Source organism: Lemur catta, chromosome 1, assembly GCF_020740605.2.
Source record: "Lemur catta isolate mLemCat1 chromosome 1, mLemCat1.pri, whole genome shotgun sequence".
NCBI lineage: Eukaryota > Metazoa > Chordata > Mammalia > Primates > Lemuridae > Lemur > Lemur catta.
Window position 1 is genome coordinate 284,651,353 of NC_059128.1, and position 14,607 is coordinate 284,665,959.

At 62.6% G+C, this 14,607-nt stretch overlaps 1 protein-coding gene across 1 annotated transcript in view; it reads right to left on the bottom strand.

Annotated features, from left to right (window-relative positions):
* The window catches only part of TSPEAR (thrombospondin type laminin G domain and EAR repeats), a 125,727-nt gene that overhangs the window by 18,457 nt on the left and 92,663 nt on the right, over window positions 1-14,607 (bottom strand). Inside the window, exons 3-9 of the mRNA XM_045540805.1 lie at window positions 12,554-12,792; window positions 9,905-9,995; window positions 8,867-9,023; window positions 7,987-8,118; window positions 6,811-7,037; window positions 4,959-5,145; window positions 3,618-3,847 (exon numbers count right to left, since the gene is read on the bottom strand). Coding sequence (XP_045396761.1) covers window positions 3,618-3,847; window positions 4,959-5,145; window positions 6,811-7,037; window positions 7,987-8,118; window positions 8,867-9,023; window positions 9,905-9,995; window positions 12,554-12,792 — 1,263 coding nt within the window. The remainder of the gene's footprint in view (window positions 1-3,617; window positions 3,848-4,958; window positions 5,146-6,810; window positions 7,038-7,986; window positions 8,119-8,866; window positions 9,024-9,904; window positions 9,996-12,553; window positions 12,793-14,607) is intronic.

Below are 14,607 nucleotides of genomic sequence, written 5' to 3' on the forward strand. Positions count from 1 at the left end.
GGGGTTCTGGAAGGAGGCTGTCGGGGATGGAAAAAGCCCTGCCCCAAGCACAAGGCAGGGCCGGGGCTGCCGGGCCTTGCTCGCTGGGAGCCCCGGCCTGCCTGCACCCGGCCCGGTGGGAGCCGAGGGCGACTGTCCCCGCAGGAGGCGCCCTAACCCCTGGCGGGCTGTCCGAGCCTCTCCGCGCCCCACCGTGCGAGTCTGGGGCGAAGATGGGCCCCACCTCCGCGCCCGCCGAGCGCGGGGCCCCAGACCGACCGCGGCTTCGGCCCTGGTGACCCAGCGAGCCCCCGCCAGCACCTGTGTCGTCCGGGCTTTCTTGGGGTCACTGCACAGGGCCAAGGGCCAAGGCCCAGGCCGTGAGCGCGGTTTCAAGGTCAGGAAGACATGGTGCCACCCGGGACGCCGCGTGGCCGGTGAACAGCCTCCCCTCCCGGGATTAAAGTCACAGCAGCACCCGCTGCCTTCCCCGGGGACCCGCGACCCAGCGCCCGGGTTTGCGACACGTTCGTGACTCTACCTTCCGCATCCCGGGAGGACGCCGCCACGGCTCTGCACGTAGGAGCGTAAGAACAAGAGAACGCCAGGACGTAAGGACGTAAGAACGTAAAAACGTGAGAGCGTCTGAACGCGGGAACGCAAGAGCTCCTCCCAGCCCTGCCAGCTTCCCGGCCGGGCTGCGTCTGCGCCCTGGGCGCCTCCTCCCCGCCCACCCCCACCCCTACCCCTACCCCCCGGACCCCCCCACCCCCACCCCCACCCCCGGAGCCCTCCCCCACCCCCGGACCCCCCCCCCACCCCCACCCCTACCCCCCGGACCCCTCCCCCACGCGGTGGTTGCCCCGCCCCCCACCGCCGCCTCACCTGTGCCCTCCGCTCGCCCTGACACGGCTCCTCCCGGGCCCTCCCCGCCCCGCACGGCTGCTCTCTGGGACAGACGTTGGTTCTCATTCTGGAACTTTCCTGCCGCCATCTTCTGGAGCCGCTACTTCCTTTCCCGTGGCTCGGGTGGGATTTAGGATGCGGCCCCACGTGAGGGACCGTGCTCTGTCCCGGGCACAGCCCGCTGCCCGCCGCGCCGCAGGTGCTTGGAGGGACCGGTCTCCTTTCAGAACAGAGCCCGGCCCTGCAGCTGCTCCCCGGCGACACGGCACCCCCAACCCGCCCGGCCGAGCACACCCGCTGTGCCGCGCCCAGGTGCGGGAGCCCGAGCCAGCAGAGCACACGTTCACGCTGGGGCTCCGGGACCCCGAGGGCGCGCGGTGGACGTGGAGCCCCGCGTCCCCACCTGCCCTGCCGTCAGCCTGACCCCGCGCCCCGCCTCCCGCCCCCCGCCCCGCGCGTCCCCAGGTCGAGGCCTGCCCGGGATCCTGCCTCGCACAGGTGTGCTGCGGCCCGGCGGCCTCACAGGCCGGAGTCTAGCTCCAGGTCAGCGATTCGGGCGTCAGGTGGGCAGCGCCCCTGAGCCCCTTGGCCAGGTGACCCATGCCAGACACGCCCGCACCTTCTTTCCAATCAGCGTCTGCCCACGGCCGCATTGCTGCCAGCCAAGACGCCCGTGTCCTTCCCCAGAGGCTCAGCGTCCACTGGCATCACGGCCAGAGGACGTGCATGGATGGGGACGTCAGGAACTTGCGTGCCACTCCAGCCTGTGCCTCGCCAGCCAAGCCCAGGGCGGTGCCACCTGGCCCAAATCCCAGCTCCGACAGGAGCAAGTTGCTGACCCTCCCTCGTGTGTCCTCATGTGTCACAGAGCCTAGTGGCAGCGCTTGCTTCACAGGGCGGCTGTGAGGGTGAAGCGGAAGGAAGAGGGCAGAGCTCTCTGCTGGCCCTGCCACCTCCCGAGGCTGTTACAAATGAAGGACTCTCGCTGCCCCCACCTCACCGACCTCCCTGTGCCAGGTGCTCAGGGTCACCCTGCCTCCCGCGGCTCACGGGCATGCTCACCCGCTCCGTACCATGCTCAAGGGCTCCCTGTGTGTCCCGGCCCGGCAGCCTCCTCTCCTGGGCACCTGCGCTCACCCGGTGGACAGCGGCCGCCTCAGGGCCCCTCTCTGCTGCCCACCAGCCCATCCTTAAAGCCACTAAAATGCGGCCCTGTGGGTCCCACACTGGTGGCATCACGTTTCCCTTGCACCCTTTGGCTCTGGGCAGTGGCTCCCCCTTCTCTGGGACCTGCTCTCCTGTGTCCTGAAGGTCACCTAATGCTGCGTCCCCACCGCTGCCTGCGGCCCTAAGGGCAGGTGGTGGTCCCGGGTGCTGCTGTGCCCCCAGCCTCCCCGCGGCCATGCATGCGTGGGGCGGAGCAGTTCTGGGAATGCGGGAGAGGATGGGTGATGCCGAGCACCCTCTGCCAGGATGGAGGGTGCCCCAGGAACCTGCGATGCCAGAACCCCTTCCTCCCTGTGTTTGGCAACTCACCCCCCTGCCACCTGCAGGCCTGCTCTGATGAGATGCGCCTGTGGAATGTTCTAGAAAGTCATTCCAGGCACAGAGCCCCACCCACCCCTCCGCAGAGCCTCTCCTCTGAACGCAGGGCGGCTCAGCAGAGCCCTGGCTGCTCTTCCCGTTTTCCCAGAGACTCTGACAGGAGGTTTGGGCATCAGCCTCCATGGCTGCCCCCCAGCGCTGTGTCCTCCCAGGGGTGGCGTCCCTGCCCCTGCATGAGCCTCTCAGGCACAGTTCACTCAGCAAGAGTGGCCTGGGTACATCTCCCTGCCCCAGGGCACAGAGGGCCCTGAGGACATTTCTGCCAGCCAACGAGGCCCCAGGTCAGTGACCACAGAAGGTTCCAGAAGGACACAAGGGAGGACTGAGTCTCGTGTGAGCAGCAATGTCTCTACTTTGAGAGGTGCTCACTTCGAGCACACAGAGAGGGAACGTTGCCCCGAGTCCCCCCAACAGGCCAGTGTTGTGCACGGTGTCCTGGACATGCCCTGCCCACCCTGAGCCCCACCTTCTCACCTCCCACCCCAGCCCCTCGCAGGTCCCCCAGGCAAAGGCCTCTAGCTGTCCCCTCCGGGAACCCAGGCTCTCGCCTGGCCCCCGGCAGAGGTCCTCCTGCCGTGCCCTGCCCAGCACCTCTGCATCCCCCTCCCAGTCCCTGTCACACTGGCCTGGGGCCACCTGGTTCACTGTCCTGCCCTCAGCAAAGGCCGGGTCAATAGGCTGCTGCCTCCATGCAGAGTCTCATAGGCCCACGTGACTGGGCCCTGAGGGTCCCTCTAGGCGCCCGGCCCCCACACTGCCCAGGTCAGAGCCACCCGAGGTGGGATCAGACCGCGGAGCTCGTTGGGGCACCACGAGGCCCAGAGCTGCTGGGTGTGGAAAAGTCTACGGCAGGGCAGGGGCAGAGCCAGCGCACCCTGCCCTTGTTCCTGGGCACCCAGGCTGTCCCCGGAGAATACTGGTGGCTGTAGCAGGCAGCTGGGCTCCTCCAGCCTGGGAGAGCCGCGGCTACGCCGTCCAGGTGGGACTGGAACTTGGTCTCAGGCTGGAGAATCCAGAGCCACGCCAGCTGCTGGCTATGCCCCCTGCCTGCACCACCTGTCCCAGCTGGCGCTCACTGCAGACGGGAGACAGTGGGGACAGAGGACAGGGGCTGTGTGCTTCCTTACCGGGAATGACTGGAAGAGCTGGAAGGAGCCCAGCAGCCAGACGTACAGGCGCGAGTGCACCCGGGTGGACGTGCCGTTGAAGGTGTTGGCCACCGCCAGGAACGAGTAGGGCCCCACGGTGAAGAACTCCCAGTCGTAGGCACCGGACGTGGGGATGGTCTGGTTGGTCTCAAAGAGGCGGGTTGTCGGGTTCCACTTGTAGATGACGCTGTCGATGTTGTGGTTGTCACCTAGAACCCAGGGCTGCGTTGGGGAGGGGATACGGACTTCCTCGGCCCCACCATGACCCCGAGGAACCAGAGCCCACTCCACAGCCCTGCCCCGAGTCCCCCCTCAGACCAGTGACGTGCACACCACTAAGGACATGCCCTGCCCACCCTGAGCTCCACCTTCTGACCTCCCATCCCCATCCCCCATGGGACCCCCCAACCCTGGGCCTTCATAGCGCCCTCCTGAGTGAACTCTCACACTCCCAGCGCCTTCCGGATGGCTCCACACCCCCACTGTGGCCGGCTGGTGTGGTGGAGGTGGGACCCCACCATGTCCCCAGCCATACTGCCACCCTCCCAGGTCCCCTTCCCTCTCACCCTCTCCCCAGGTCAGACCCGCCCACATGCTGTTCCCATGGTGATCTGCTGAGACCCTCCCTGCAGGGGGCCTGGCTGGGGACTGTACACGCAGGCCAGGGCTGAGCCGTGGAGCCTGGGGACGCCTGAGTCAGAGGTGTCCTTGCGGGGGGACTGCCACCTCAGACCCAGTCTTGCCCCCCGGGCTCCAGGACAGGAAGGACTGGCTGGTGGCCACTCAGGGCAGTGGTCTGACCCAGGAACCAGGCTTCCAGCCCTTCTGGGCCCGCACCCCTCTGCCTGCTGGCGTGCTGAGCTCCTGTTCAGAACGGCTGAGCCTGTTCTCAAGGGAACAAGGTCATTGTCGACTTCTCCAGACCCACGTCCTCTGCTCACCAGTGCCCATCCATGCCGGCACCCCTGTGACTGCCCCGCCGGCTACTCAGATACCCGACCTTGCAGTGTGAGCCAGACTCCCACACAGGCAGGGGGGACGCCAGCGGGCAGAGTCTGCCAGGACTCGGGCCCAGTCTCCGTGGCGGCTCCCCCGCAGGCAGGCCCTGCACAGGACAAGCTGCCGCCGCCCTCCCCAGACAGGTGATGGGGCAGGGTGCCATGCCACCTGCGCTGTCCCTTGCACACAGCTGCCCACTGAGCCCCAGGGAGCGGGCTGGGTGTGACTCGTTATTTTTAACGAGACGGAAATTCACCCTGCACGAAGGCCTACTCCACCCTGGAATGGTTCCTTCCGGGTTGAAGGCCGCACCTGCCCTACCTTCCCGGTGGTTGGCCACCGCCAGGAAGTGCTCCCCGTGCACCTCGAAGGCCTCCCAGTCCCGGGCACTGTGGGTGGCAATCCTCTGGTACGGCGCGAACTTCAGCTTTCTGTGGCTCCACTTGTAAATGACAGAGAACTCCTGACCCTTCTTGTTTGGTTCAAAGTTAGCCACAGCCAGGAAGATCTGAAAGAGAGTGACCAGGGCAGCTCGCTCTGGGGTTGGGGCCGGGCGCTGGCGTGTGATTGTGAACGTCAGTGTCTCCCTGCAAGTCCACACTCCGACTCGGTGGTGCAGGGACCCAGCCAAGCCCACCCTCCGGCACTGACTGCTGCGGGGGGTGGGGGCTGGGGAGCCGGTGGCAGCTGATGGTGACCAGATCTGGCCGTGAAGTCCTTTAAAAACGTCCCTATATGTCAGCCCATTATTTCCACTTCTGTCACTATCTAAAGGCACAAAACGATAGAAAACAAAAAACTCCCAAACTCAGGAAAAGCTTTATGCACAAAAATGTTCTCATAGTGTGATCAGTAGGAAAAAATCCCTTGACGACCTGCTCTCCTTGTCGTGCCAAGGCAGGCCAAGGTGCCACGTGTGGGAACTATGTAACCGTGCACCCGTGTGACATGACCAGGGCTCACTGTGGCAGTTGCGTGATTACAGCAGGACAGCGCGGTGTCTAGTTCACGCACAGTGTGCACAGGCAAGTGTGCCAAATGAAGCCATGTATTTTCTTAGGTGAAGAAACAAATATTTTCTTTCTTGTTTTTCCGAATTTCCCAATTTTTCTTTGATGTAAAGTTAGCATTTTTTATAATGAAAAAATAGAAACTGGCCAGGCACAGTGGCTCATGCCTATAATCCCAACACTTTGGGAGGCCAAGGCAGGAGGATTACTTGAGCCTAGGAGTTCAAGACCAGCCTGGACAACATAGCAAGACTCCATCTCAACAAAAGCATAACAAAAATATTAGCCCGGCTTGGTGGCACGCACCTGTACTCCCAGCTACTCGGGAGGCTGAGGCAGGAGAATCCCTCAAGCCCAGGAGTTTGAGGTTGCAGTGAGCTAGAACGATGCCACTGCACTCTAGCCAGGGCAACAGAGCAAGACCCTGTCTTCAAAAAAATAAAAAATAAAATAAAAACTTTAAAATGTCAACAATCCCCCCCCAACAAAAAAAAAGCTGTTCATTCCCCACACTGGACGTGGACGCAGCAGGGGCCATGGTGGGCTGTGAGCGGCAGGAGCGTGAGGGTCGTGTGTAGAGTTGAGTGAGAGCCTGGCTGTGCTCTGCACACCTTGGAGGAGGGAATATTTGCGAGATGTTCACGAGGCGTCTCTAGGCCTCTGCCGTCCGGAGTCCAGGCTGCAGAGGAATCTCCTTCCCAGGGCAACGCTGACGCCTCTCTCAGACCCAGCCCTGCCGCCCCATGCTCAGCCCCGCCCAACTGGAAGGGGCGGAATTCCCGCTCGGCCCTGCCCCGGCCGGCTGTCTGGACATGGTGTGTCCTGAGTGTTTGTGAAATGAGCAAAGGAAGGATCTGGAATGTAGATCTATTTTCATTCTGAAATGCTTTCTGCATTGTTGATTGGCTCAAGTAACTGTGATCCGCAGGTTTTAAATTTGCTAGGGATGGGTCTGCACAGAACAGTCTGCAGCTTGGAAATGTCCCGGTCTTCTACTTGGTGGGGCCTGCAGACCTCCTCAGCGTTACACTCTGGGGGTAGAGTTGTAGCTGACGCATGAGACTCTGAGAGCCTTTTACAACCCGAACACGGGCTTGGAGCCACGAGAAACATTCGACCTGCAGGAGGAGCCCCAGCCGGGAAGTCCCGGAACGCAGACTTGCCTTTCTCCCGATGGTGAAGTGTCGCCAGGACTGTGCCTGGTGTGTGCGGAGGCTCTGGAACGAGGCAAACTTGCCATCTGTCCACTTGTAGATGGCGGACGTGGCCTTGCGATTGGCCGTGGCGGCGAAGAGCCCCACCCCGGGGATGCGGAACACCTCGATGCCCAGGGTCTCCGAGCTGGTGAACAGGTCCTGGTGCTGCTGCACGTAGTCCAGTCTCTCTCTGGCTGTGACAGACACAGTGTGACTCGTTACCACGGCCAGGAGCGGAAGCCCAACCCATCGATCGCTGGGAGCGCGACCCCCAAAGCCTCAGCCTCAGGTGTGGGTTTTCACGACGGTGGTTTGCCTGGAGCCTCCTTTCTCCCTCCCAGAACAGTCTGTCAGGGGGGCTGCCCGTGTCTGCGGGGGCTTCATGGTCATGGTCTGTCCCCCCATGACACTAACAGCGTGAAAGTCAGACATCCCGTCCTCATGACAGCGTCCCCAGGGCTCACTGCTCTGCGACAAGTGCGCCCTGGATAAAGCAAAACAGAGCAGAGCCAACGGCTTGCAGGTGCTCAGCTGGACCTGTCCCATCCTGTCCTCTGCGGACCCCAGGCTGGAGCATCCCCCACAACCTGTGCCCACCTTCCAGCACATGGGGACGGACCGTGGAAAGGACGTGCTGGAAAACATGACACTCCCAGATTCTCGTGTCTCGTCCCTGGTCTCGGGCGGGGAGGAAGGCCACAGGAGGCCTGTGCACCTGCCACGCCCACGACCCCTCCCTGTGGGTGGGCAGAGGTCCTGAGAGATTTCCGCCCTGCCGCCGTGTCCTGACCAGGAGGCTTTGCCTTTCCAAATTGCACACGCTCACGGCTGCTTAGGGGTCGCTTCCTGTCCCGCGTCACACCGGCTCTCAGGACGGGCCATGGCGGAAGACACTGGGTCCAGGGAGGACAGTGTCCTGGCTGCCGCCGTCCTGCCTGCCGCTTGCTCCCAGGTGTCATGACCCACGGTCCCTCTCAGTCTCAGAAGTGCCCCCACCTGGACGACCAAGCATGTGGTCATCTAGAGGTGGCTGTGGCCGTTTGACCTTTCATAATCCCCTCCCCTAGGCGTGACAGGACAGCGCTGCCCATGTGTTCGGCGTCATGGAGCGCCAGTGTCCCAAGACCCCAGGCCCCGCCTCACCTGCTAACACGGAGACCCACTCGTTGCCGACACACAGATACAGCCCCTTCCTGCTGGCGTCAAACCAGAACTGGGCGTCTTCCACCTTCGTACATGGCGGCCGGGACCCCAGCGTCACTTTCAGGTCAGTTTCTGAGGGGAGACGGGGAAGTGAGTGTCCGGGGTCAGTGCCCGGGGGAAGATGGCACAGCCCCGCCTGTGTCTCTGCATGCCAGCCCCAAGGGACCCTGCAGACATCTGGGCACAGGGGACAGCCCTCTCGTACTGACTGCGCGTGACATCGTGAGGGCTGGTGTGCTTGAGGTGGGGGCTCCCCTCATTGTTCCCACACATGGAGAGGCTCGGGGGGCTCTGCTGTCCCCCCACCTCACCTCCTTCAGCGCGGCCGCAGAGCAGTGGGGGTGCGGAGGCAGGGGACAGATTCCGCACGGCAGGGGTGTGGTTTAAACAAGCAGCCTGGACTCCACACTGAGAGGAAGCAAACCTGGCTGGTGGGGTCATGGAAAACAGGTGTGCGTCCAGGGCCGGCCGCCTGGGCGGCTGACATGTGCATGACTGCGGCGGGGGCAGCCCCGAGCTGCCCTGGGAGGCAACACCGGGCAGTGGTGGACATCAGAGAAGGCTCGGGGGAAGGGAGGCTTCCCAAAGCTGCCGGGGCCCAGCACGGGGCTGGACGGCGGCTGCGGGAGTGCTCGGAGGGAAGGGTGGACGGGGCTGGCCTGTCCGATGGCGCTGCCTGCCTCCCGGGTTGGGCCCCGAGTGTCCTCTGCCGTTGTGCAGCCGCAAGAGGAGCGACTGCACAGTGCAGGGGACAGGAGAGGGAGCCTTGTTTGTCGCCCGCGTCTGCCCTCCGTGTGGGGCAGTGGCCTCGCCTACTAACCATAGGGATATGGCAGCACCTCGTTATCTTCCGGCTTCCCCGGGAGGAGCTGCAGAACCCGTGGGATGGACAGCACAGCCAGCTGGGCGTTCCTGCTGGGACACAGCCTTGGGGTGGCGTCTGAGCCTGGCAGCAGGACCAGCTGCCTCACCAGGCCCTGCAGAGAGAGGGACAGCTCCTCAGACCCGCTGCAGGAGGGCATGGGAGGGAGGGGTGGATGAGTCAAACCTCTGCCGAGCCAGGAGAGCAGCATCTACATGTTGGGTACGGGGGGCCCTGGGCACAATGGTGGAGAACCGACACCTTCTGTGGTAATTAAACCAGGGAGTTTCATGTGGGCTGACTTAAAGTGACTGGCTACAGTGCTCATCCACCCCTCTCCCTCCATCCACCTGCCCATCTGTCCATCAACTATCCGTCTGTCCATCCATCCATCTGCCCACCTGTCCATCCATCCATCCATCCATCTGTCTGTCAGTCCATCTACCTGCCCATCTGTGCATCCATCTGTCCATCAACCATACATCTATATGTCTGTCCATCCATTCATCCATGTGTCCATCAACCATCCCTCCCTCTCTCTGCCACCATCTGTCCAAGCATGCCATCAGTAAATACTCACAGGGCACCCACCATGTGTCAGGCATGGTTCCAGCCACTGTGGACACAGCAGCACAAGGAGCAGAAGCTGCACCCTCATGGAATGAGGTCCCCCCACACTCGAGTGGGGAGACAGGCACGGGCAGACACTGGTCAGTGCTACTGCGAAGCCAATACAGGGGAAGGGGCCCCAGGGCTGGTGCAGCAGCATCTCGGAGTGGTGGGGCAGGCCTCAAAGTAGAGGACACTTGGGGAGGGCCTGAAGGTGTCAGGGAAGGGGCTGCCAGGAGCAGGAAACAGCAAGTGCAAAGGCCCAGTGGCAGAGACCCCACAGCCCTCGTGCCCGTCATTCCCAGTTAGCACCTATGAGGCTCTGTTACACTGGAGCATTGAGGTGATGGGCTGGGGGACAGCCGCGCCCTGCCAGCGCTGACTCACCGTGAACAGGCCTTTGCTTCTCCTCCGGCTGCCAACGAAGAACCGAGCTCCTCCCACCGACAGAGTGGCCGGGAAGGGCACGTCAGCCGTTCTGAAACATGGGGGGACAGTTTTAGGGCCACAGGAGAGAAGGCCGTACCCTGTTTACCTACGGAAGGCAAGGGGGTGAGCCCCTTGTGAGAGGTGCTTGGCCTCCTGGGGCTGCTGTGACAAAGCACCACACAGGGGGGGTCTGAACTGCAAAAATTTATCCTCTCACACTGTTGGGGGCCAGGACTCAGAGCAACGAGTGGCAGGGCCACACGTCCACTGACGGCTCTACAGGAGGGTTCTGCAGCTCCTGGTGGCTTCAGGTGTTCCTTGTGGCTGTGTCACTCCAGTCTCTGCCTCTGTCTGCTCGGCCTGCTCCCCGTGTCTCCTTACAGGGATGTATCCACAGGTACCAGGGGGCCGGCAGTGGGGGAGCAATTCACCCCAGGACAAGGGTCCTTTGCAAACGCGTGTGGTGAGATGCTGGTGGCTCTCCTGCGTCCCAGGGCACAGCTGCAGACCCTTCCAGCTGCACAGGTCCTCCAGGCCCTCCACTGAGCTCCGGCCCGTCACCCGGCCTGGGGACATGGACAGACGGCTTCAGGGCAGGAGGTCACTGGTGACCCATGAGGAGGAGTGATCTTGATGTGCGAGTGGGCGAACTCTGGAGGTGGGGCAGGGTGGGCACCCGAGGGAGGGGATGGGGTGGCTGGACCCCCTGGGCAGAAAAGCAAGGGTGCCCTCAGGGCTCGCCTCTTGGCCACAATGCCACTGTCCTCTTGTAAAGCACCTGCTCCTTCTAGAGCTTTCCACCTGGCTGCAGCTGGCCATGGTGAGGTCGGCTCCTGCCCCGCTGTCCCAGAAGGCCTGTCCTTTGCACACAGCTCAGCCTCTGGTAGGCTCCAGGCTTCTGGCCCCCCGAGCCCTGGCCCCACCCTCCGTGGCAGCCTGCAGGGCCCCTGAAACCCGTGTGCCTAAATCCTTCCTTGGCGACAATCAGCCCCGGCCCCCGGCTGCTGCCTCCCTCGGCCTGGCCTCCTGCGCCTCCCACAGCACAGAGCTGTGGCGGCTGACCCTCCGTCGGAGGCTTTCTCCAGGGAGCCTCGGGTGGTGCCAGGGCTGAGTCTGACTGGCCAGCCAAGGGGCAGAGTGAGCCTAGGGATGTAGGTACATCTGTCCCTGCAGGGCCGGGAGCGCGGAGCTGCCATCAGCCAGGCCTCAGCCCATGGGTCCACAGCCCTGCCCCTGTCCCACTCCTCCTGGAGAACCAAGTGCCACAGTTCAATGCGTCCAGAAAGCCTCACTCCCTTCTGTCCAGGAAGTCACTCTTGAAACCATCTGGGGACACTCCTAATCGTCATGCTCTGGGTCCTAAATGCTCCCTTTCTTGTGATGGGCCAGGCCAAGGTTTGTATGGGCCACAGGTGCTGCCGGTCGTCCTTCCTCGATTCTTGGGTCAACCCAGAAGCCAGCGATGTTGGCGTCCGGCCAGACCCACCTTCCTCATGCTGGTGGGGGGCTCTTGTGGACTCAGCTTCCTTGTGCGCAGCACAGCGTCCCCCCGCGAGGCCCCTGCGGCCCAAGGGCAGCCAGTGCAGCAGGGCTCATGACCCTCCGCCCTCGTAAGCGCCCTGAGTACTCTGGGCTGCGCTGGCAGGGGCTGTGACGGAAGTGTTTAAGGGTATCAAGGTTTAGGTTCTTTTTATCATGAAATAGGCATCATAACAACTTAACAGAGAAGGATTCTGAGTTTGAGAAGTAGTATTTGGGATAATAATAGATTTAATATGAACTGAATCATTTGTGGTTGCAAAGAATGAATCTCCAGCCCCACTGGGCAACAGGAGGTGGTCCGGCATGGTGACTGCCAGCTGGCAGGGTGGTGGCCCGGATTCTGCGGTCCAGCGGACCTGCCGTCAGGCTGCGGACATCAGGTGTGGCAAGGATGGGAGTGAGCCAGGCCCCTGGTTGTGTCCACCGAGAGAATAAGGATTTTGCACGCTCCTTTGGGTTTTTGTGAATGTTTACCCATTTTCCTTCTCGTCTCGTGTCAGCTCGTTCCCCACACCCCCAATTCTTTGCGATCCTGGCTCCCGCGGTGGCTCCGGTGAAGCGGAGGGCGCCAAGCAGTGCGGCACCAGCCAGGTCCCGGTCTCCTGCTGCTTCTAGCAGTTGGCAGCCTGCTTGGCATCGTTACCCTTGCGGGGCTCTAAGCCACTGATGCTCAGAGTGTGGCAGGTATTGTCTTAGGTGTGCAGGAAAATCACAGTCTCGACCATGGCACGTGCGTGGCATGTGTGTTACCCACACGGGCAGGAGGATCTCTTAGCCACTGGCCCGGATGGCCTTGCAGCCCGGACCCCAGGTGGCACTGTCCCCTCTGAGTTCTGCCCCGAGTCCACTCCAGCTCACACCACGTGGCCTGCCCTGGCTGCACCAGGTCCCTGAGCCTCGCCCCAGCCCACGGCGGCCCTCGGAGGACAGCAGAGGCGTCTGACCCTGCCGTGGCCAGCCCGAGCCGGACCCGCGCGGTGACAGCCAACCCCCTGGGCCCATGGCCACGCGAGGCGAGCAGCCCGGCCATGGCACCCAGCCCTCCCTCCCGGCCCAGGTACGTACAGGTGCAGCGGGACGCCGCAGTCCACGCTGAGCGAGAAGGACGCTCCGGACACGGCGAGGACCAGCGTGTGCCACCGGCCATCCGTGGGGGTCGCGCTGCGGAAGGACACGCGCGTCTGCCAGGCGCCCGCCGCGTCCTCGCGGAGGAACAGCAGGTGCAGCTGCGTGGGCGAGTAGCGCAGGCCGAGCAGCAGCGCGTCGCTCTCCTCTGCCACCAGCGTCAGCAGGTACTCGTTCTTCTGCGGGGCAGACAGCAAGGCTCAGGGGCGACGGGGCGGGGCCGATAGGTGGGCGGGGCCGATGAGGGGCGGGGCTAACAGAGGGGGCGGTGAGGGTGGGGCAGGTGAGGGGCGGACCTAATAGGGTCGGGGCTGACAGAGGGGCGGGACCAATAGAGGGGTGGTGAGGTGGGCGGGGCTAACAGAGGGGGTAAGGAGGGCTGGGCAGGTGAGGGGCGGGGCTGCCGTGAGGGGTGGGGCTAGGTATGGGGTGGGGCTGATAGGAGGGGCGGGGTTAACAGAGAAGGGCAGGGCTGATGTGAGGGGCAGGGCCAACAGAGGAGGGCTGGGAAGGTGGGGGGCCGGCTGTGGGCGGGGCCGGTTGTGGGCGGGGCGGTGGGAAGCTCAGGCCCCGGTGACACCGCCGGCAGCAGGCGGGCCACCACGGAACAGAAGGTCAGGTGTTGGCCAGGGTGCGGAGAAGCCGGGTGGGAATGTCAATCGTGCGGCCGCCCTGCAAACCAGTGCGGCAGGTCCTCAAAAAATGAAACACACAGTTAACAAGCGATGGGAACTCCGCCCTAGGTGTGCTCTGGAAGGGACGCGGCGGGTCCCCACCCCCGGCCCAGCGGGTGTCACGCACGGAGGCGGCGGGTCTCCCTGCTGCGCCGCGTGAACCGCGAGGACGCTGCACCGCGGGGAAGAGACAGACACAGCAGGACGCGTCCTTCCCGATCCCCTTGAGCGAGAGCCCTGGAGGGTCAGCGGCATGGCAACAGCCGTGTGACAGCCACAGTGTGACGGCGACAGCTGTGTGGGGCGGGGACTCAGCGTCTATGCGGACAGGGCCCGGTTTGAGAAGGGGGTGAAGTGGAGGCGCACAGTGCTGAGCGCACAGCACCGTAGATGTGCTCGGAGCCCCGGGCCGCGCACCTGCACATGGTACAGATGGTAAATTCTATGTAAGGTCTACTTTACCGTAATTTTAAAAAACAAAAATAAATACAAACACATTGTCCACTGAGACCTGAACATCCTGTGCCTACCTTTCCAACTCGAGTTATGTGGAAAAATGTACACTTGACTATACTTATTGGCAATTTAGAATCCACTCTTTCCTAGCCTAACCCAGGCAAGGCTAAAGAATTGAAAGGCACCAAGCCTGAAAGGTACAGCGAATATGAGTAGTTACACAGCACAGTCACGTGCCACAACGCCTGGGGTCAGTGCCGCACTGCCTGCTTGATGGTGGGCCATAGGGCCATAATACCACGTGTCCTGTACCTTTGCTATGTGTAGAGACACAAATACGTGCATGTGTCACAACAGGCCCCGGCGTTCAGCACAGTCACATGCTGCACAGGTGTGTAACCGAGGAGCGACAGGCCGCACCACTCAGCCCAGGTGTGTAGCAGGCTGTGCCGTTGAGGTGTGTGTGAGTGCACCGGTGATGTTTGCCTGACGTTGCATTGCTCAGTGACAAACAGTGTGTGTGTGTGTGTGTGTGTGTGTGTGTGTGTGTGTGTGTGTGTGTGTGTGTGGAAGTCTTTGCCCACATAAAACTGTAGGCCAAATTCTTTACAACCATTTTTCTAAAGAAGTCAAAGCCTCCTATGGTTTGCACACTTATTTTAATGTCAAGTTCAGCAAAATCCAGTTGTCCCAATTAGGGTCACATGCCCCTGGCTGTTCTGGGAGCAGAGGTGACGACCCAGCCCTTTGGTTTCCATGGTGGGAGGCAGCTGCCTGAATTTACCTTGCACAGCAGGGACGCTCCCACCTGGGCACTTTCAGAAAGGGGGTGTGACGCGTGGATGCCAACACAAAGTGAAGACA